Source organism: Mytilus trossulus, unplaced genomic scaffold (assembly GCF_036588685.1).
Source record: "Mytilus trossulus isolate FHL-02 unplaced genomic scaffold, PNRI_Mtr1.1.1.hap1 h1tg000024l__unscaffolded, whole genome shotgun sequence".
Taxonomy (NCBI): Eukaryota; Metazoa; Mollusca; class Bivalvia; order Mytilida; family Mytilidae; genus Mytilus; species Mytilus trossulus.
This window is the reverse complement of record NW_026963290.1, coordinates 952,726-977,673: the sequence shown is the minus strand read 5'-3', so window position 1 is coordinate 977,673 and position 24,948 is coordinate 952,726. Positions and strand designations below refer to the sequence as shown.

General features: G+C 31.1%; 1 protein-coding gene across 1 annotated transcript in view; it reads right to left on the bottom strand.

Annotated features, from left to right (window-relative positions):
* Window positions 1–4,587: 4,587 nt before the first annotated feature.
* The window catches only part of LOC134699015 (uncharacterized), a 106,779-nt gene continuing 86,418 nt past the window's right edge, over window positions 4,588–24,948 (bottom strand). Inside the window, exons 54-58 of the mRNA XM_063560707.1 lie at window positions 24,533–24,694; window positions 23,691–23,732; window positions 11,588–11,707; window positions 10,685–10,973; window positions 4,588–6,013 (exon numbers count right to left, since the gene is read on the bottom strand). Of these exons, the coding sequence (XP_063416777.1) occupies window positions 5,617–6,013; window positions 10,685–10,973; window positions 11,588–11,707; window positions 23,691–23,732; window positions 24,533–24,694 (1,010 nt within the window). The 3' untranslated portion in view covers window positions 4,588–5,616. The remainder of the gene's footprint in view (window positions 6,014–10,684; window positions 10,974–11,587; window positions 11,708–23,690; window positions 23,733–24,532; window positions 24,695–24,948) is intronic.

Below are 24,948 nucleotides of genomic sequence, written 5' to 3'. Positions count from 1 at the left end.
CATTGAAGCAGAATCTACTTACACTTGGGACAACAGAGATCAACCCCTGTTAAGGTGGGGTTCGTGTTGCGAAATCATTAGTTTTCTATGTTGTGTTTTGTGTACTATTATTTGTCTTTTTTTTCTTGCCATGGCGTCATGAGTTTAATTTCGATATATTGTTTAAATGAACCTCTGGTATCTTTCGTCTCTCTTTTTGAGACACACCTTACACCGAAATGGTTGCCTTTTGTCATATCTTTACAAATATCTTTAAAATTGTATGTTTGAAATACCAGCAGCACTCACATGTGGTGAATACCCGGTATATGTCGTAGTTGATTATTCATTTTAGGGCTTGTGTTTCTTATAAGAATTTCCTTTTTAGAAGGTTGCATTCTGCGTAGATATAAGATAGCTCTTCTTCTCATGAGACACACGACTGAGCGTCATTACTGGAGCAGGAAATGATAGCCTTGGTCAAAATAGCTTCTTAACATTTATTTACATGTGGGGGATATGCATAGCATAAAACTGAACATGATTGATTGATTGCTGCTTCCTTAACGTCGTGCAAAAATATTGTATGCCTCTTTATGACAACAAAAATTTGTAAGGGTTCCGCGGAACCCAGTGTCTCGCCTATTTTTGCTGTAAATCGCAGGCTCAACAACAATGAGGAAAAAAAAGTCCATTTAAAAGTAAATTACAGAAAAAACGGAGTAATCTTTTTGCAAACTTTACTTCTGGATACAATCTTATGATCATAAATAAGCTTCTGTCCAAGTTTGGTACAAACCCAGGATAGTTTAAGGAAGTTATTACAATTTTAAAAACTTTAACCACAGAGTGAATGTAATGGTTCCCCACAGAAAAAACTAAGTCCATTTAAAAGTAAAATATGGATAAAATGGATAATTTTTCTACAAAATTGACTTCTGGATACTATCTTGTGATCATAAACAAGCTTCTGTCCAAGTTTGGTACAAACCCAGGATAGTTTAAGAAAGTTATTAAAATTCTAAAAAATTTAACCACAGAGTGAATGTAATGTTTCCCTGCAGAAAAAAATAAGTCCATTTATAAGTAAAATACGGAAAAAATGGAATTTTATTTTTACAAAATTGACTTCTGGATATTATCTTATGATCATAAACAAGCTTCTGTCCAAGTTTGGTACAAACCCAGGATAGTTTGAGAAAGTTATTAAAATTCTAAAAACTTTAACCACAGAGTGAATGTTTTGTTTCCAAGCAGAAAAAACTAAGTCCATTTATAGTAAAATACAGAAAAAATGGAATTTTATTTTTACAAAATTGACTTCTGGATACTATCTTATCATCATAAACAAGCTTCTGTCAAAGTTTGGTAGAAATCCAGTATAGTTTAAGAAAGTTATTAAAATTTCAAAAAACTTTAACCACAGAGTGAATATTTGTTGACGCCGCCGACGACGCCGACGCCGACGGAATGTAGGATCGCTTAGTCTCGCTTTTTCGACTAAAGTCGAAGGCTCGACAAAAACAGTACAATTTACTCAAGGTCCACAAATTATAAAATGGTATATTGTTAAATGGAACTTGAAAGTTGGAATATTTTCATTACACTAATTTTTCTCAATACTTATAACCATTTTTGTAGCAGTAGCTTGAAATATTTAACCAGAACTCAAAACTTTCATTACAAAGTGTTTTAATTTATTTGGCAAAACTTTTAGGAATTTTGGTCCTCAATGCTCTTCAACTTCGTACTTTATTTTGCCTTTATAACTTTTTTAAATTCGAGCGTCACTGATGAGTCTTTTGTAGACGAAACGCGTGTCTAGCATATATACAAAATTTAGTCCTGGTATCTATGAGTTTATTTAGCAGTTTATGCAATATGTAAATGCCCTATTACTAATGTTGAAACCCCTATACGTAAAGTTGACCTTACATAGTTTTGTCAGGTGTATTTGTGTCATCTTCGTATTAATGATCTAATGTTTTGTATATTTGGGCTACCAAAACATTTAGTCACAGACATACCTCTTGATTGTGCATGGAAACCCCATTGTTTGGGTTTTTTTGTCAATTTGTTTTGTTAAAAGCAAAGGTTCTTTGAAAAGCAGAGCAACTTGCGAATCCATTTCGAATGGTTCTATGCATTGTAAACACTATATCTTATTTCAAAAGGTCACAACATTTCATATAGCTTTCAAAAGTTGTGAATTTATCTCAAATAGAGAGACCTTGTAGAAGGATGCATTCAGCAGAGCAAGATAATACTGCACATTCTCCGAATAATAGTTGTCAATAACAAAAAAAACAAAGTTGAGTAGCTCTTTTCATCTTTTTATCTTGTGTTTGCTTCATAAAACAATTGTTCAAGATTGTAATTATTCTACTGTTATTTCCTTTTTTACTCCTAGAAATACAATTAAAGTGTTTTCTGTTTTATTTTCTGAATTCGAATTTCAAGCAGAATTTAATATGTACTTTGCAGATTGTTTGTGGTGTGTAGCGATATTTACTGCAATAGTTGTTCTAGGTGTCTCAGTGAGATATATAATAGATGTTGGGTTGAGAGTGCACAAAACTAATTTGACCCAACTATATTTAGTCGCTTTTTTAGGCCAGGAACCTTGTCCAGCTAGGTTAACCTATAATTTTTTATTTCTTTTCCAAAACAGTATTTTTTTTATCAGTTCTTATGTTGCACATGCTTGGTGATAATTATAGTATAATATATGTAAAACCATATTGATTCCACTCTTTTCTCTGGAAACTGCCTGTACCAAGTCAGAAATATTACAGTTGATTTCCATTTTTTTCTGTTGACTTTCTCTTCTTTTTTTTTAATTTACCTAGTAATTGGTATTGGTGATAATTGTTTTTTGTTTTTAATGAACCATTGTCCATCACTGAAACCCTAGATTGATCTGAGATTGCCACTTGATCTTAACAAATTTCCTTTCTCAATACTTTCAACAAATTTTATGCAATGAAAAAACAACAAAACAACACTCTAAAAATAACATACATTTTAATGAACAATGTTATTTCTCACTAAAGATTTTCTAAAAGTACAATGAACAGTTTGATGTTATCACAGCATTATATTTGTCAACTTAGCAATCCTCCATTCATTTTTATTTGACAATATAATGTATATGCATTGTAACAATTAGAAAAGAATTGTGAAAACATTAAAATATTATCCAAAATTTGTTCCTATGACTTACATGTTTGTACCTTACTATAAATGTTATGTCTCTTTGTCATGGATTTCTTTTGTAAATATCAATTAATAAAATGTAGCAAAAATGAAAAACATTGCTATATTCTGAGTATTATTGAATGCAAAGAAATTATTTCAAATCTTATTAATTGCTATTATTCCACATAGTCTGAGCAAAGCACAAATAATATTACAACACCTCAGTCTCAGTTATATCCATTTTACAAATTTCTCGAACAAACAAAAATTAAAAATAATTCTGTGTTTTTAAAATGATGGCATATGAATATAAATGAAACAAAAATTTAATCCTTTACCTTCTAATTCCAACCAAATTATATAATAAAAAAACATAATATTCAAAATGATGATAGCTTTCATGATATTGAAAGGTTTGAAAAGGAGGATGAAATGATAAGTAACAACCACAGAGCAATAGGACAGCACTTGTATTGCTGTTCTTCATCTCCATAAATAATGAAAAAACAATAGTCCATTGCATCATTGCATTAAAATAAATCAATATCTATATTATTTTGAGAAAAAAACATCTCAATAAACAGCTGCACTATAACCATATCATAAAACCAAGCTCATTCCTTGCTAATTGTAAAATACCCTTTTGGTCCAAAAATTGTTAGCTCAACATTTATAGTGTATAAATATCAGAAATCTGACAAAACAGCCTGTTTTCCATAAATGTAAGTCTGGAATTATATAAACTTTAATCATTAAAAAAGAAGCATAGTGCCATGCATGATAAAAAAAAATTGTCAAAGAAGCTTGAAAAGGAAATTTCAATTGGCAAAGATAGAATTAATCAAATGAGATTTGACAGACAAAAATGACAGACTACATAAAAATAAGATTAGATTCACACCTCACCATCTACGTTATAATAATAATACACAGGTTAACATTGTATTAGAAAAACCAGATTCACACATTTAAAAGGCACCAAATTCTACATAAAAATCGTTGCGTATTGGACTCTGATTGTCATGGACTATTTACAAATCTTATGCATAAATGATGAAATCAATTATCTTTTAAATCAATCACAAATGCAACCAAAAGAATCATCCCTTGCTAACTTTTATTCTGTCATAAAATCTGTTGTTTTTTTTTTGGTAATCTAATGCCTATGTTTGGTATTTTTTCAAAAATTTTCCACCAACCTAAAATTTTGAATTAGAATTTAAATTTAAAATACTACTTCTACAAAAGAAAACAGACATATCATACTTCATTTAACAAGATAATAAATATCTATTAAATTGGACATAACACCAGATTATTTACCTACAACTCTACTGTAAAAGAGAATTATCATTGAGAATCTAACCTCAGCTTAAATGCTGCTTTAGTTATATTTTGTTTACCTAAAGTTGTTTTCCAATAAATTAATCATTATGAAAAAAAATAATAAACTGTGTGACAAGATCCAAATGAGCTCCATATTCCTTGAAAAATGTACTGATCTAATTCACAACTTTTTATACTTATTTGAAAGTGGGTCTTATTGGGGTCTAAGCGTGATGCAGGATTGACGATTTTTCTTAAGCATGAAATTCAAATTATTGTGTCGTGAAAACAGGAAATGAGGTCTTGCGAGACCCGGGAAATGACAAAAAATTGAGAATTGCTTACGCACTTAGTGTAAGCGGGATATGGGATTCTAACAAGACAGTAAGCAAGATCTGGGATCGGAACCCCCCAATGAGACCCCCTTGAAAGTGTAAAGTAAACAATATTAGAAGGAGCCTCATTTTGACATGTTAAGAATAACAACATAAAATAGAAATCCATATATACAGCACTCATACTATAGTATTTTTTAAAGCTACACAAAAAACATGTATTTATCACAGTCTTCAGTTTAAAACAAATTTGTTTTAAATATCACATATCACATTTTTTTACCAACAATAAATATCTGTACACATTTTCAAAGATAAAATCACTCATATATTTAATAAAAAAAACAACTTTAAAAACACTTATAATTTCAATAAATATTTCTGTGTCTCTCTTGACTGCTGTGTTAAAGTCACACATACAGAAAGTGGTGTCAATACCAACAATCAATTTAATCCATGGATATCTCTTAATTGGAAATAAAACAGAGAAAAAAGTTTAAAAGAGTTGCATATATATTTCAAATATAGAAAAATGAGGTTTATTTGTTTCTCTCATTGATGAAGAATAATTTAGTACTGATAGAAAAATATAAATATATATATATATGCATAATCTAACTTTTATAATCACAGTCTGAGTAATCCTGCATCACTAATATTTTGATTATGTTAATAACAGTCTGACTTGACAATCTATAAAAATCTGTCCAAAAACTTCCAGTTTTAGGACTCTTTAAAACTAAATCTCATTCTGGCCTTTAACAATCGTGGGTCCTAATTATCTGAGGTCTTCATTATCAGAGTCTATTTTGATTGCATGCTCCTTCTTTGGCTTTGAATAATCGTGGTTACTATATACCCCTGATGATGAGGGGTCAGTTCTTGATCGTCCAGAATAAGAAGCAAATGAAGCCTCACTTTCAGTTTTAAGTCTTTTTGGTAAGGGTTTAAGTGACCTTAGTAATTGTGGCACTGGCGGTGCCATACTCCTGGGTGTACTGGTAGGTATTTCATCATAGATATTTTCTTCATATTCTACTGGACGTTGACTTCTACGTTTCTTTTTCTTTGTTTTCTTTTTCAACTTCTTAACTCTATCCATTCCATCAAGGTCAGAGATTAATTCTGACCTGGCTGTACCATTTCTAGAAATATAGGTATGCCTGTTAGACACACTGAAAATAAAATAAAATTTGAATTAGTTACAATTTGCATAAAAAATGTCATCATCCACTTTTTTAATTTAACCCTTACCATGCGGAATTGTTTTTAGAAAATGTCTAATTTTCGTTTATTTGCAAAAAATATGCAAATTATATGCAAATGAGCTTTTTTTGGCAGGAATTTGCCCCAAAGTGGGTCAACAGGTGCAAAAAGCGCCAATTTTGCCGATTTTTCACCCCTTCTCTTGACCCAGAAGACCCAGGGTTGCTGGTTAAGGTATCCAGCTGTAGCCTGCGTGTAGAGTGGACCCTAGTGAACAAATTGACCCCAACAGTTGTTAGGTCGGAGTGAATCAGATATTGATGCATCAGTCTACAGAATGTCATTTGGACGCAAAATACTGAATTTCACGATTTTTGCCGATTTTTGACTTCGAATGGACCCAAAACCGGAAGTAGTTGTTTCCTATGCGTATTTCAATAATAATTATGATCAGCAGTTATATGGCTGTGGGTTTGCACTATCTTTGCCAGTTTTATGCCTCTGAACTTCTTGTGTAAGATACAGATGTGAAGCCTACCCCTCCAGAAAACCGATTTTTGGCCAATTTCAATTTTCCAAGTCCGTATTTGTGCTCCAAATGCTACTTATACATGAGAAACATGAATATGGATAGCCTGATGTTGACGGAACATGCATAACTTTTAAAATAAGTATCATAAAGTAGACTTCTAAAAGTATGGAACGCCATTGGAGCCAAATAATGGTTATTAGGGTCCGCCCGTCAAAAGACGGGTACCGCATGGTAAGGGTTAAGCTTATTCATTGGGGCCACTTTAAAACCATTTAAACAAACACAAATGAATTACATAATATTCATTCCTTTTGTTGAAAAATTAATGTTTATATCCATTAGATAAAGATGAATTAAGATTTAATTTTTCTTTTAGGCATCTTTTGAATCATATATCTCTTCACTCATTTTTTGTCAGTATGAGAGTTTGTGATACAGGAAAATCAAGAAAAGTATTTCAGACACATTAAAGTTTCTGAAGAATTAAAATTAGCCCTAATATTTTTATTTTTAATCTGGTCAGAAGTCTGCAAATTTTTCTAAGAAATTGATGTAATATAAATTTTAACTAAACCAACTTCTTTTTGGCACATCACTCTCTTTATTACACAATATGTATGTTGTAACATCCGTTTTAGTACAATTCTTCGTATTTTATTTGTTCCACAAAGCTATTTTCTTGATAGTTATAAACCATGGAATTTATTAATTATTCAACTTCTATTAAGGAGTAAGATCAAATACTGTGAAAAACAGGAATATGTGTCCATTTGACACTGTGTCCGACTCCAAGGAAAAAAAATTATGTTCAGGGAACCATTAAAACTGTGTTAAAACCCTTTATATGAAAATAGTTAAAATCATAATGTGCCTGCATTCAAAGTTTCAAGATGATGTGATTACAACTTTATATAAACAACCAAAAATCAAAATCTAACCTGATACCAGACTACTGAAAAGATACACAAATGAGCACAAAAACCCCAAAATATATTCTACATTCCCCTAATAATGTGATTAAAAGATCAAAGTATTCAGGCTATATAAAATAAACTTCTACTTTGGAACTTTCACTTTAAAAAGGTTAAAAAAAAAAAATATAATATCAATCTGACTTTGAAGACAGTTATATCTGACGAAAACTGATGTGACCGTAACAAACATGAAGGTGACTTATTGCACATTTAACCTTGATAGTTTCAGTATAAACCTTCACTTCATCTTATCATGTGAAGGGTGCATGTGTTAATCTAATTCAAATATTCATTTTAAGCTTTTGGTAATACACGTTTCTAATTTATGGTATACTGTTTGTAAATCTAATATACAACTTATTCAGATGTTAAAATAAGTATTACCAACATGACTGCTGTTTACAAATCCTATTTAGCACTTGTGCTAACATGAGTTATCATTGATATGGTAATATCTATAAATTTACTGTTCACAAAATTTAGAATTTTTGAAATACTAAGGCTTTTCTACCTCAGGCATAGATTACCTTAGCTGTATTTGGCAAAATTTTAGGAATTTTGGTCCTCACTGCTCTTTAACTTTGTACTTTATTTGGCCTTTTTAACTTTTTTGGATTCGAGCGTCACTAATGAGTCTTTCGTAGACAAAACGTGGGTCTGGCGTATATAGAAAATTTAGTCCTGGTATCTATGATGAGTTTATTTACTACCACTGGGTGAATGCCACTGCTGGTGGAGATTTATTTCCCTGAGGGTATCACTAGCCCAGTAGTCAGCACTTGTGCTGACATGAATTATCATTGATATGGTTATATTTATAAATTTACTGTTCACAAAATTTTGAATTTGCAGGCATAGATTACCTTAGCTGTATTTGGCAAAACTTTTAGGAATTTTGGTCCTCAATGCTCTTCAACTTCGTACTTTATTTGGCCTTTTTAACTTTTTTGGATTCGAGCGTCACTGATGAGTCTTTTGTAGATGAAACGCATGTCTGACGTATTTGTAAAATTAAGTCCTGGTATCTATGATGAGTTTATTTATCATCTATTTTATATTTAAGGCAACAATAAGCATGATAAGATTCTCACTTAAATAAACAATCATCACACATGTAGGTTGTTAATGATCTGAAAAATTTACTAAAAGGAAAAAGACCAATGCCATTGTTTGAACAAGGAAGAGATGGAAAAATTATGAAATCTAAAGAAGATCATGATAATATAACATGTGTAACTGTCAGCAATGAAATAAGAGTCTCAAAGATTAGAAATAAATGGTTGAATTTATTTAAATCAAGTGATCTTTACAGAATTAATTAAGTGATATAAAAAATAAGGCCTCTCCAAAGTTATTTCATAATCTATTTAAAAACAAGAATGTGACCTTGTACACGGATGCCAATTCCGCACTTTTATTTTCTATGTTCATTGGATCATGAAAATAGGGTAAAACTCTAATAAAAGATTATACCATAGGAAACATGAGAACTAAGTTTTAATTTGTTTGGACTTCATCAAAAACTACCTTGACCAAAAACTTAAACTGGAAGCAGGACAGACGGACAACGGACAAAAAGAGGCGCAGACGAGAAAACATAATGCCCATAAATGGTGCATAAAAAGGGAAAATCTGACCATAATTTTTTTATAACAAAAACCAAGCTAGATTTTTAAAACTACACATATCTACTGCAATCATATAGTACAGTAATGGATTTCTTACAATTAGGAGATTTATATAACTGCTATCATGATAAAAATTAGAGTCCCCAAAACTGAACTTCCCTTTCCTTCTGTCATATCAATACAACTGTTGCAATATAGGACAATGATTCTCAAGTTATGCACCTGAGATCACCCCTAGTTTTTGGTGGGGTTCGTGTTGTTTATTCTTTAGTTTTCTATGTTGTGTCATGCGTACTATTGTTTTTCTGTTTGTCCTTTTCATTTTTAGCCATGGCGTTGTCAGTTTGTTTTAGATTTATGAGTTTGACTGTCCCTTTGGTATCTTTCGTCCCTCTTTTATGCAATGGAAACAGAGATAAATATCTTGTCATAACTTGGAAGTTCAGAAATGTAATAGTTTTAAAAATCTATATAATAAAAATTTATAATAAATATGTTAAAAACACAACAAACCTTCTAAATATGCACTTGAGAAAATTTAAAAGATTTAAATTCACTAAATCAATAAAGAATGATTTGTTAAAAAGACAATATTAAGGAGTCCTCTTGAAAGTGGTTGAATAAATCATGTTTATGATAAAAATTTCCAGCAAAACAGCCCTTTTCACAAGAAATCAGATAGAAATCATGACTTGCATTTCTATGTACTCAAGACAATAGTTATTTAGACTTCCACAAAAGTAAGCTACATATTATATATTATCAACAATAAATAAAACAGAAAATGTAAACATATTTTTAAGGGAAAACCCATACAGGATATTTGATATTTAATATAAAGGATGTTTAAACTTTTTCTGCAGGACAATTGCACTTTTCTACTGAACATCATGACTTCCCTCATTAAAAAGTGACAAATAACTTGCTGTAAACTTTAAATTCATTGAAATATGGTGGAAAATATCCCTTTGACTATAAATTCAAAACACAAGAGGTATACTTTTCTTTCTTAGTAATCATGGTAATAGAGATCTAAGAAAATAAAAATAAAAAGTAAATCAGTTGTTTCTCTAGAATTATTCCACACCAAAACCGTTAGTATATTTTACTTCCTTTATAAAATTGACAACAAATGCTACAGGTATAATTACATAGATACTGGGTTTTCTCCTCTTACACTAAAATGCAACAATATATGAATAACTCAATAATACATAAAAACCAAAGTAAACTCAAGCTATAATCAGGAAACAAATTTTTCTTTTTTTTTACCTTTAAGCCCTAAAATCAATAGCCTACTTGTCCTTTTTTAAATTATAGTTTCAATTTGTTAAAATTTCATTCCCATCAAGCAAAGGTCCTTTACAGATGACTGTTATCATCTGAGTCATCTAGAAACTATTTGATTTAGAGGGACTGACCAACTAAGCAATTAGCATATGCTAGAAATGTAATAAGGGAGCATTTAAAATCAGGGTTTTCAATAGAAGTTATTTAAATACAGACCTGCCATCAAGTTTCTCTAAGAACACAGGAACAGTCAATGATATATCTGTATGAACACTACGTGTGTCCTCTCCAGAGTAGTCATAAATTGGTTTAGTGTCATAGTACTGTGTACTCTCAGGTTTACGATGCACGCGTGCTCTGGGGCGCGGTGGTCTTATTCCTCGTTTTTCTCTGATATCATTCAGCTTATAACTAGTGAAATACAGATCTGTCTCACCATATCTGTTGACATGTTTAAATGGTGTCTTATCATCTGGTTCAACAACTCCTTTACCAAAGCAAGGCACTGAAATAAAGTGAAAGACATGGAATAGATTTTGATAATCATTTTAATGCTTTACTTCTTAGTTATTAATTTCTGTATTATTTGGTATCTTGTGAAGAATTGTCTCATTGGCAATCATACCACATCTTCTTTTTCATATTCTGTATGAACTCAAAAATATTTTTGGTCAATGCAAAATAAAATAAAAATAAAATACAAAATTTTGAAATTTACTTCTTCTTTCACTATGACCATTTTATAGTTTGTTGTATTTGTGGTGTTGTCCACTATTATAGTTTTCTGATAGCACTTACATGGCTACTTGTACTCTTAGAAATGACATTGCTCTGTGTTGAAGGGCTCAATATGATTTTAAGATGAAGAGCATCAATAAAAGCACTGTTCTTTAGCTGTTGGTGTGTTTGTTTGCTGGTGCATGAACTTATTTTGTGTCATGGATGAATACCCCTAATATCCTTTGTTTTTTTTCTATTATAGTGATTTGTACTGTGGTTGTTTTTATAAAACATTGTTTTTTTAATTGTTATAAAATATAAAGACCCAATCCAAAGTCTGGAAAAAGTCCTTCCACTTCTCTCTCCAAAATACACATGCACAAGTAAATGATAACTTACATCTATCCCTACAGCAGCAGAACAGGAGTAACAGGAGGAGCAGGAGGAAAATAAATATTCCTAGAACTATGGCAGCAATTTCAGCACTAGTTAATCCACCTCCAGTCTCTGATGCACCAGCTAAAAACAAATGCAAAATAAGCTATACTGAATGTAGTGAGGTAGAATATTGATAGTTAAAAGGGATTTCATATTTTATTTAAGTGGAGATAATTAGTAACACTATAATGACAACCAATGTCCTTTACTGCTTTTGTTGAAGATGACATTGTTATGTCTTATTTCTATCCCAGGACTTCAAATCTGATTTTTTTTAATTACGCAGAATTACTGTTAAATTTTAATTGAAGAGACGACAAAATGCTAGTTTTGCCAGAATGTTCAAGTATTTCACTCTTTATTTATATTTCAGAGGAAGACCTTGTATAACAAAGGTATTTGGAAGGTTAAGTTACATAAAAATATGACCCCCCAATTCAAAAACCTCATTTTTCTGCATTTTGTTTAAATCATGACAAAGCCTTTAATAATTGCGATGACATTTTTAAATATGTGCAACCACACAAAATTAAGTTTAATAAAATAAATTAAATTTTTTTATCACCTAACAACTGTTCAATTTATTTTACTATATGCACCTACATGTATATCAGGCAAACTAGTTTTAGGTTAGATTTTGTTCATAGCTGATAGACAATATGTCTTTGTGCTTATTGATTTTGTAAAATTGGAAAAGTTTCGTTGTTTATAAATGGGTAATAGCTTGCCCATGCAAATCAGCACTAATTAAGATCATTCTAAGGTTAAAAATTGCAATTCATGTTTTACATCAGATAGTCAAATCTAACATGGTATCTGATTTACTGATTCACATTTTTTGTGGCATTCAATATTTTGTCCTTCTGACAGTTTAAAAGTTAATTGGTGCCAACACTAATTTAGTTCCTACATTTCCATTAATATAACTACGAATTTGTTTAATATTTTAAGGAGGTTCTAAACTCCTTCAGACAATTTATATTCACTGCGTACTAAATATATTGTCATGTATAAATATTTATATAAACAAATATGAAGTTAACAAGTCATTCTTAAATAGGATTAGGAAACACATTGTCACAATTTAAATCTGTAAAAAATAATATAGTTTAGTTTCAGTTAGAAAGATCTAATTAGAACAAGTTTATTAAGAAGGTTTTTATTTCCAACCATGGGCCCTAAAAGGCATAAACATTACACATCAATAAATTTGATTTCTGGTGGAAAATTATCTCAGTATATATATATACTGTACTTATGCTATTTGCACAGTCAATTAAATTACATTGACCATATATTAATTTGTATATCACCTTGCTCATGACATTGACAATGCTTTTTTATGGAACGCCAACACTGTCTTGTTAAGACCATTTTAATTATATGATGTGCTTTTACCTTTATATGATGTGCATTTACCTTTATATGATGTGCATTTGTCATTATATGATGTGCAAAAACCTTTATATGATGTGCAAACATCCTTATATGATGTGCAAACATCCTTATATGATGTGCAAACATCATTATATTATGTGCAAACATACTTATATGATGTGCATATATACTTATATGATGTGCAAATATACTTATATGATGTGCAAATATACTTATATGATGTGCAAACATTCTTATAGGATGTGCAAACATTATTGTATGATGTGCAAATGTACTTATATTATGTGCAAAGATCCTTATCTGATGTGCAAATATACTTATATGATGTGCAAAGATCCTTATATGGTGTGTACATATCATTATATGATGTGCAGTTTCCCTTATATTACGTACAAACATCTTTATATGATGTGGTTGTGTCATTATATTATGTGTTTGTAATCTTATATTATGTGGTTAGGTTTACTTCATTATATGATGTCGAAACGTCATTATATGATGTTGAAACGTCATTATATGTTGTGCTTTCATCGTCGTTATGGTCAATGAACATGATTACGATTAGAATGATTACTGTCTACGTCATAACTGATTCCAATCTGCTTCTGTAAACTATTAACCCGGCTCAAATATGTGTCAATCGCTAGCGAAAGTGCAATTTATATGGAAAATGAGACAAAGCAATTTAACAAAATCAACGTTTCAAAAATTTCGGTTGAAGATTAAGATCAGTTAATACAGGAGCTAGTTGAAGAAATTCCCGGCTGTGGAGAATATGATAACAATTTAAGAGCCTTTTATAGCTTTCTATTCGGTTTAAGCATATGCTCCGTGTTGAAGGTCGTACTATGACCTATAATTGTTTCCTCTTACAAACTATGACTTGGATGGAGAGTTGTTTCAGTGGCTCTCATACCACATCTGCTTATTTCTATTCATTGCAAAAGACACCATTGAAATCACAGTATGTTTCAAAAATATTTTTTAACAATAACAATATAAAATTATCTTCTTATGCATACTATAGCGAGATGGTTTGTTTTATGAAATGTTATTGAATACTAGTAATATTAATCTGTAAATGGTACGATGTATAATATAGTATTGAATATGTACAATGATATTAAATCTAGTTTATCATATAATCTATGCTACTAAAGGAAGAGATCGATTTCATTGAGCCGCAACTCCTCTAAAACCATACCAAGTCGGAAATATGTGTGAAAGGACTTTTAATTTGTCTTTGAACCAATCTTTTTTCCACAGAAAACGCCAATTATGTGAGAAAATACCCAACAATTTCGAAGACTGAAAGCTTAGTCGACGTAGTGCCCACGAAATGCGAAATGGCTATGTGGGTAATTATAAAAAAAAAAGAAAAGTGGTATCTTTGCTAATGAGACAGCTCTCCACAACAGACCAAATAACACAGAAATTAATAACTATAGGTCACCATACGGTCTTCAACAATGAGCACATATTGGCATATACAGATTGTTTATTTTCAACTTTAATTGAGATTTTTTAAATGCTAATAAAATTCTGAAACATGAGTACTGGTATGTCAACAGATTTGGAGTAGCGTCAACGATTTCTGAGATATGAAGGGTTGATTCCTTCCGAAGTGTTTTAGATTTAATTTTTTCGTCCGATTAGAACGGATTTTACGGTTGTGGTACTTATTTGATCCTTTTCGGAAATGGCAACGGATTTTACGTTGACGATACAGTTATTGAGTTTAAAGGAAACACTGAAAATCACACTTTGCCACACTTTTTCCAATTTAGGGTATTTAATATTTTTATTTTCCAACCGAGATGATATGAATGGGGTGACGCCCGTCTTTTGCATTTTGTTCCTCTTTTTCGTCTCTTTAAAAAAAAATTGAATAAAAAGCATTAACTTTGTCATTACTGTGTCCACCTTATTACTGTGTCATCACTTTTTGTTTCAACACTTGCCCACTCGCTGACATCTCCTTGTATCATCGGTACAGCGGATATAGGTACTAACCAAGGGGTCGTGATCGATTTTTCATCTGACACGGTACGCAAATCTTTGTTATGTTTACATTATATCAATATGTACTTCAATCTAAAAATATTTGTTGTTTTAAGAAATGATTTGGTGGTAGGTTATTGATTAGAGAAGTCTCACTATTTGCCCAAAACAAGGATCCTTACTAAAACATGTACAAATACTTGTCAAAGAAGTTGACGCTCGTCTCATCCGATATGATTCTATATTCACTGCATCCCTTTTTCTGATAGAAGGCCACTGTTGGCGTTGAAATATTTTGTACATATGTTATTTTTCGATATTTTATTCCGATAAGAAGCGTTGTGTATAGCTGACCATATGAATCCTTCTGTACGGTGCATAGTTAAATAAATGTACGGTATATAGTTTTTCACGCTTCGAAGTACCTATAAAGCTATATCCGCTGTACCGATAATTCGGAATACTTTGCTTGCTTGTGACAATGGTGTTCGACAAGGAGAAAACGTATCACCTTTCCTATTCTATTTACTTTTGATTGACTAAAATGATTTCTTAGTGACTAATAATATTACAGGACTAAACAGAACTATACATGAAGATCTGGAAAGAAAATTAGAAATATATCTTAAGTGTTTTGTTAAATTGTTTGCAGATGACACGGTGTTGTTGGCTGAAACAGCACAGGACCTGCAGACTCAACTCAATGCTTTCCATGATTATTGTAAGGCTTGGAACTTGAAAGGAAAGTTGACAAAATTAAAGTCTTAGTGGGGTTTTTTTTGGACGGAAGCCAACAAATCTCCGATTTTCTTACAATGATACTAACATTGAGATAATAAAGCAATATAACTATTTGGGAATTGTTGTTACTAAAACGGGAAATTTTAATATGACAAAAAACAAATTTTATCCGATAAGACTTTAAGCCATGTACGAAAACTTGAAAACAGGAAGGATGTATAAGATTTCTATAAAATGTCAACTTCAGCTTGTTCGTTTATAAAAAAAATATATAAACACATGCGTTTGTCCACCAGCTGGCTCAGTAATTTTGAAACTTCTCTCTCTCTTGTTTTGTATAGTATACTGTAAATAGTTATTATTTTTATCTCTGTATACTGATGTCATACATTGACTTTATGAGACTAAATATATAGATTTAGAGGCCATAAGTATACCGGTATGGGAGATTGATTGACTGTTATTTAGCGCCACTTTCAACACTTTCATGCTATTTCGTGGCGGTGAGTTTATATTGGTGGAGAGAGCAGAAGTGCCCGGAAAGACCCCCTGACCTTCGTTTGGAAAACAGACAATTCTGATCAATTAAGATTGGAATCGAGCTTACCTGCCACGTGCGGGATTTGAAATCGCACACCTTGAGTGTTGACATGCTAGTGATACAGCAGTTCGACTACTTATAAAAAAGAAGATGTGTTATGACTGCTAAAGAGACAACTCTCCACAAGAGGTCAAAATGACACAGAAATTAACAATAATAGGTTACCGTAAGGCCTTCAACAATGATCAAAGCTCATACCGCATATTTATCTATGAAAGGCCACGAAATGACAATGTAACCACTCGACCACCGAGCGCCCATCCCTTTCACCCGAAACGGATTAAAGAAGATAAGGAATGAACCTGAACTCGGTTCCTTACATTTACGTGCAGCTTTTTATCATGTTTTTGTGCATATATTTCACAGTTTCAACTATAGATGATTATGGGTGGAATCTTGAGGTCCAGCGGCAAATTGATATATGCATATTGGTACAAGAACATGTTAATAATGTGATATATGAATATTAACCCTGTTTTGTACTAGACCGACACCCTGGGCTAGTTCAAAAGTAGCATTCCGAAGGAAGACATGCATATCACCTTATCCGGACACATTTTTCTGATTCCGAGCCGACCAGCTTTTGCTCTTAATCCTTAATCCCTGGTGCTTATTTAATTAGCTGGGAAGCAGCGTGTAAATATGAATTTTAAAGTCTTTGGTTTTGACCCGGCCGGGGTTCAAACCAACGACCTCTCTCTCTTAAGGCAAACATGCTACGACGAAAGTACCACCACTAGCTATATGCAGTAACCCGCAATATAAAAGGTTTCGTGGGAAGCCGCTCATATACTAGTATTCACCTCTAGACTAAATTAAACAGGGCTAACGTACCGACCATTGATATTTTTTTATGTGAAGGGGGGGAGTTGTTTTGTAAATGTTGGATTCTAAATTTCTTGAAAGAGATTTTATCTATTTTAGAAGGGAAGCGAAATAGTTTGTTTCCATTTAAAATGGGGAAAAAATAAAACAATGATGAAACTTAAAAAGAAATAAACCATGTTTTTTTTGTTTTTTTTTAAATTTCGAACAAGGAAATACACGTGCTCCTTCCCTCATCTAACACCTTTATTTATTAATATATAATGTACAGATCATCTGTTTAAGCTTTGGATACAAGGATCTGACAACACGTCATTTTATTTGCTGTCCTTGTATATATTACATCAGCCAATGACATTTCAGCCTTTAAATTTTTGAGGTTGTTTATCAATCCAACAAAACCAGAGGATTGAGCGTTTTTAATCTGCTGTCTAAATGAACTTAAAACACTGCATATTTTTTTACTGACACCTGTTGTTCTATTACAGATAGAGAGTGGTGTTTTGAATTTTTCAAAGTGAAGATTTACGGCAGCGGCTTTTAATATTTTGCGTTTATCCTGAAAACATAATATATTAAAAAAAAAATAAAAAAATAGTGCAATGTGTCTGAATATACTCTATAGTAAAGGTACATTTTGGGCAGTTTTGGCTTTTCATAGTTTTGTTGTTTTATTGGCTATTATCTTGATAACTAAAAATAGAGAAACCTTTTCTTGCAAGGTATAGACAAGAACATATATAATCAAAGTACTGAAGTATAAAAGTTTGTGACTTCAGGGAACTTAGTTTGGATTTCATTAATATTCACCACACCTTCTTTCAATAATAGCATCCGATAAAAAATTCTCTGCTAGGAGAAATTGTTGAAACTAAGTTTTCAGGTTTTAACAATTCAGGTGAGCAAAACGAGACGTAAAGATTGATGCCTACGGTTGACGAAGAATTCGGCATAACATTATACCGCGGCAAATTTATAACTATATACAATTGAATGCCACTTTTCCTATCCCCTCTTTTTTTTTGGTTACAAATGACCGGTTCCTTATATTAGTAATTACTCTATCAGAGTCCGTTTAATTCCCAACTGTTTGTGTCTATCTTAAGTATATATGTTCCGGACCATATGAGTATTTGGACCATACGCGTATGGTCATGACCATATGCGTATACTCATATGGTCCGACCGTACGCGTATGGTTGGACCATATGAGTATTATACTCGTTTGGTTATTAACGGGCCGGACCATATGAGTATTTGGACCATATAGGTATTTTTTTCAAAAATACAATAGAAATAAAACAATAAACTTTATCTTAAAAACAAATGTGTTTACAAAAAAAAAGTATTAGTTTTACATTTCAAAATCTACATAAACATTAAATATTGATGCCACAGTCAGTTGATCTTAGTTTTCATCGCTAATTGTATTCGTTTTTTTTTTTACTTTTGTATATATTTCGAATGACCTTCACACGGTACCACACACGTAGCTTTTCTGCGATTGCTTGTTTTAGATCGAAAATGTCCAACTCTAGATCTCCAATATCGTAAAATGAATATTAAAGATCAAATCAAATAAAGGCAGTGGCTATTTCATAGCTCTTAAATGCTATTTTACCGGTCTTATAATTAAGATAAGAATAGAAATATAGAAATAAAGAATAGAAAAAAAAAAGAAACACACACTTTTAATATTTTACTTATCAAAAATGTCTTAAAAAATATCATGATCTTTAAATAAATATCATGATCCTTGCCGGTGATGTAACCTACTTTAAACAATAAAATTCCTTTAACAATATGTTCATTTGATTTTGACATCTTCTTATAATTGTACTTACAAATAGTAAGTATTATTAACTGTGTGAAACTGGGTTTTTTTTAATAAGTTGTTTTAATATATAATAAAATTACATTTTAGTGACGAAACAACCAGAAGGGTCACACCAAATGAAGAGTTTAAAAGTATACGTGTTGATTACCCCGACCATACGCGTATGGTCGGACCATATGAGTATATACCCATATGGTCATGACCATACGCGTATGGTCCAGATACTCATATGGTCCGGAACATATATAAAGAGAAACTCGAACAGCTAAAATGATCAGAAAGGCACTATTTACATAAATGAAAATAATAAACTTCGTGTATTAAATTCTTATAGAAAAATTACTAACGTATTAAAGGTATACCAAAATTGACAAATATAATGCCTTCCCTCGTTAAAATGATCATAGAGCATGACATAAAAGAATTATTTATTAAATTTGATAACCTAAACCGTATTGTAGACTCCGTATGTTTATTATATAAGACCTACGATTTAAACAAAACTTTGCAATTCATTTATATTTTTACAATTTTCCAACAATATCAGATTTGATTTTTCGCATCTTAAAACGAGGTATTAATATGCCAAGTTTTATCTCAAAGCTCAACCATTTTCCAAACGGTAGCAACAGATTTGATCCTAATTAGTAGTAACGGGTACTCCGCAGAAGCAGATCGGAATCAGATATGACGTAGACAGTAATCATTCTAATCGTAATCATGTTCATTGACCATAACGACGATGAAAGCACATCATATAATGACGTTTCGACATCACATAATGAAGTAAATAAAACCACATAATATAAAATTACAAACACACAATATAATGACACAAACACATCATATAAAGATGTTTGCACATAATATAAGGGAAACTGCACATCATATAATGATATGTACACATCATATAAGTATATTTGCACAGCATATAAGTATATTTGCACATCATATAAGGATCTTTCAACATAATATAAGTATATTTTCACATCAAATAAGAATGTTTGCACATCATATAAGTACATTTGCACATCATATAAGTATATTTGCACATCATATAAGTATATATGTGCATCATATAAGTATGTTTGTACATCATATAAGTATGTTTGCACATCATATAATGATGTTTGCACATCAGATAATGATGTTTGCACATTATATAAGGATATTTGCGCATCATATAAAGGTGTTTGCACATCATATGATGATAAGTGCACATCATATAAAGGTAAATGCACAACATATAAAGGTAAATGCACAACATATAATGAAAAATTGGCACAATAAGACAGTGTTGGCGTTCCATACTTTTTCATAGAGCTTATTCATGACATCAATAAGATATAAAATTTTGAGGACATTATATGTCTTCCGCTCAAATTACAAAATGATAATTTTTACCCTAAATATCTCATTCAGAAGTAATAAGAGTTGCCTTACATAAAGAATAACCACAGCCTCTCTTTCTACCTGTTTCTAAGCCTTGTACAAATAACATTTATATTAAGTGACAATGTATGGTTATTCTTTATTTATATCAATATTATTTGCTCACAGAGACAAATACTTGAAATAGGATCAGACATAAGTTTAACCAACTTCCCCTCTTCATAATATAACAATTACTATTATACAGAGCATACACAGTTCAGTTAATATTTCTTTTCCTCATTGGAATTAATACCACATCTCATTATTTCTATAAATAAGTCACACTTTTGAAATACACTCTTATAATACCTTTGCTGCCAAATGCTAAACCTGCATTGCCAAATGTCATGACAATTCCTAAGTTTGTATATCCATGTTTTGCACTTTATTTTGTATATCCATGTTATTCCCTTTTGTATGTATAAACCCAGTTAAAGTACAAATATAAATATTACCCTAGCTTTAAAATTTCACCTACAAATTTCATTGTACAACATGTATTTATAAAGCAGATTAAACACCTAAACAGATTAAGATAAAAAGAGCAGTTTATAATTTTCAGATGTCCTTCTTTTTCATTTAAATATGGATTTTAAAATTCTTAATGAATTCACATACATGTATATTATGTTCCTATTAAAAAATAATCCCACCAACCTATATGCACTCAGAAAGGCTTATCAAAATTCTCCAGAGTAAAATGTAACACCTCTGAATAATAAATGATTTTTATCTGTGCCACATGCACTAATATTTTAACATAAAACACAGTTTGAACTTTAAGTTTAATTACTATCAAAAGTCATTTAAGTTTTACACTAGCTACGAGATACATATATATAAAAAATCTATATGATTTTCTATTTTTTTGGTAAATCATTATAATGAAATTTAAAAAGTCAATTAATAATTCCCTTTTAGCATCCGCTAAGAAACATTGATGTTGAATTACTGTAAACCAACTTATTTTCGCCAGCGATTTATTTTCGCAACAATCATGAGTAGAAAAATAACGTGAATATAATTCGTCACGAATATGTATAACTTGGATCTTTACTTATCAAAACGTGAAATTAAATAGCCGCAAAGTGGACTAGAAATCGTAAAACGCGAAATAAAGTATCTGCGAAAATAAGTTGGTTTACAGTATTCACTTGCAAATGATAAATACGACCTCATTGTATCTGTATTCATGTGAACTTCAATTTAACTCCTTGCTAGAGATGGATAACACATGAATTGTCCATAAAAAGTTATTTAGAGGAAAAGAATGTCAACATTGAAAGTTAAAGAAAGGTAAATGATATGATTGACTGAATCAATCCACAAAAAAATCATTCTTAAACAGGTGAAAACAATGATTAACAAATATTTTAAATCTATAATATTAAATTAAACAGACCTATAAAAATTCAATTGCATGAGTTCTCTTTATATTTATATCTATATTGATGTTTATAACAATTATAAATAACAATCAGAGGTCTTTTATGGTTATAAATCGAATATGAGCATTTGAGTCAAATGGATGAACATGAATTTAACAACTAGAACCCATTTAAATGGGTGCACATATTTCGTCATTTCAAACTAAGTGTACACATTGTTCAACACAATACCTCGAGACGTAGTGCTCAAATTATAATTGGTGAATGATACTGTAAGTTATATGGTTTACTACTGACCCCCTACATATCCAAAGAGGGTTAGTAAAATCCTAAGTGGATAGGCCAAAGGCTGAGTCTCCTATGGATTTTATTCACCCTCTATAGTCCGTAAGGGTCCGTAGGGAACTGTATAACAAATTTATCACACACTTTTTCTGCTGTGTTTTGTAGAAATATAAACAATGAAACACAACAACATTAACAGATGACTTCACCATTAACAATAGATGTGACTTCATAAATCCCCATGAAATTTGTTAACCCCTTAAAATCACCATGTGAAAGTTTTAAACCAATTAAAACGTGATTATTTACCCATGGTGCAATACAAGCAACTAAGTTGAACTGCTGTATGAAAACTGAATTTTCATATCCTCAAGTAAAATCATAGATGATTGGATGTTATCCATACTTGTCAACTTTTTCAAAATCTTCATTGGAGATTTTATGCAAAAGTGGAATTAGGCTCCTCATTTATGGTTGCAATTGTTTTTAATCTACCAATGTATTGTTTGAATGAGTATATGTGTGTTTGAATGCCCTTTAACTCATTTAAATGCCTGATTTGAGGTTATCAGTTTATTTAATAAAGAATTTTAAAATTCAGGTCAACACCTCTCATGGGGGTTATCCCCCATAAATCGAGATATTTAGCAGTTCACTTTCTAATGATAACATCTAATCATCTATGAATGTTTTTTTCACAAAACATCAAACAATACTTACTACAAAATGATTTTTATAAGTTATGATAGTTTGATATGATTCATAAAACCAAAAGTTCAAAATAAGTAACATTTAGTGATAGTTTAAATCTTTATAATCAACTTACTGGGAACACCTGTAAATAATTAATTCAAAGGAATTAACAGTACTTTACCACACCTGCAAATGTCCTTAAATTCTAATTTAAAACACTTATTCAATGAAAACAATACCGCATTTCCTTTCTCAATTTTATTGGAAGGCAAAGAAGTTTCCTTATTATTATTTTATGTAACTTTTGCCTTGGAAAGAAAACCATCTATAATTTCTTATTATGATTTCTCTTTAGTTGAAGGGCCATAATTTTGCACAAAATCATCAGAACAGAACAAAATTCAACCTTGATCTACAACTTGTAAAGATAAAATAATATACCAAATATCAAGTATTTTCAATCACAAAGTAAAAAAGTGTGAAAACTTTGCCGGACTGATGTATGGACAGAGACCGACAGAGAGACTGACATGTAGTGCAAACAAAAGTCCCCTTTCGACTACATCACTTGGGCACTAATAAAACAAAATTATTATAGATTAGAATATATCTTCAAACCCTTAAGCATAATTACACTTTATAGAGCATTTTGCTCTTCAATTTTAACAATTAGTTTCATTATGAAGACACCTGATTGCATCACCATGGCTAACATTCTGAGACATTTATTGCAAGCAAGACAAAACTAGCAATTTGTTAGTTTTTTCTTGTTTGCATCAATTGGCTGTAATCTGTAAAATTTCAAATACTAATAACAAAAGAATACCACATATACAAATCTGATTCTATAATATTACTTACTATCTGGGAGGGAGTCTGCAGTTGTTGTAATAAGGGCTGGATCTATAAATAAACATGACAAAATGAAAAGAAATTGTTTATAACAGATTCATGCATACATTTCACTAAATATTGTAAAGATTGAATTTATAAAGCCCTAACATGAAAAAACATCCCCCAGCACATTTTGATTTAGTTATTCTAGAGCTTACCAATTTTGGTTAATTGAAGAAACATGTTTTTTGTTCATTGAGATACTTGATTTCGTCTTTGTGCCACATGGCCAACAAAGTCTGCAAAGCACTTGGAAAATTCTTTTTTTGTTGAATATTCAAATTTGCAGTTATGTTTGCCCTAAAAAATTTGTATCACAGGAATATACACAGTATTGCACTATAAAGATATGTCAGAAGAAACCTGATATGTCCTAAATAAGAACTTATTCAGAATTTATGATCAACTTAAAACTTTCAGTTTTTCAAAAACAAAAATAGCATGAAAGATTTTTGAGGAGTTTGCTATTTCAATTTGACAAATCATTCTTAAAATTTTTACAAGACAGAAAAGAAATGCCATGGAGTTTAAGCTGTACAGCGGCTGACATAGAATTGTTTACCTTGATTGTTATGACTTTCAAATCTTCAAAAAAATATAGAAATGGTGTGAGAACTGCAAGGGATAATATTATTAATTTTCAAAACATAACCCCCAAAATATTGAATAACTTGTCTGTATTTTCAAGAATATTTTATAATTCTCAAAAGTAATCATTTCTTTAACTTATGGTCAATGGATTACAATTTAAAAATTTATGAGATATAAAATCTTAAATGATCATGACCTATTTAACATGTAAAACTTACCAAGGCAATCTCCTGCTAGTGACGAACCAGGTACAGCAGTGGTGAGACCTGCATCACATCCTAGACAATGGAATGATCCAGGTGATGGTTGATAAAATCCGATTGGACAGAAAACACATGCACCAGTTGATAAGGAAAAATGCCATCCAACGGTACAAGATTCTGTGAAAAAAAATCCAAAAAATCACGGTAAATAAATTGACATTTTCATAGGTTATACAAATTTATGGGGAATATGTTGATTTGGGCAAACTTAAGTCAAGAGAAAAAGTCAGCAATTTTACAATTTGTAAAGAGGCATAACAGAAAAAGGGATGTCACCCAAATTCAAACTTGATCTGTGTTTTGTGGTAATAAGCATTGTGTACAAGTTTCATAACATTTGGTTGAGGCTGATTAAAGTTAGTGAAAGGTAA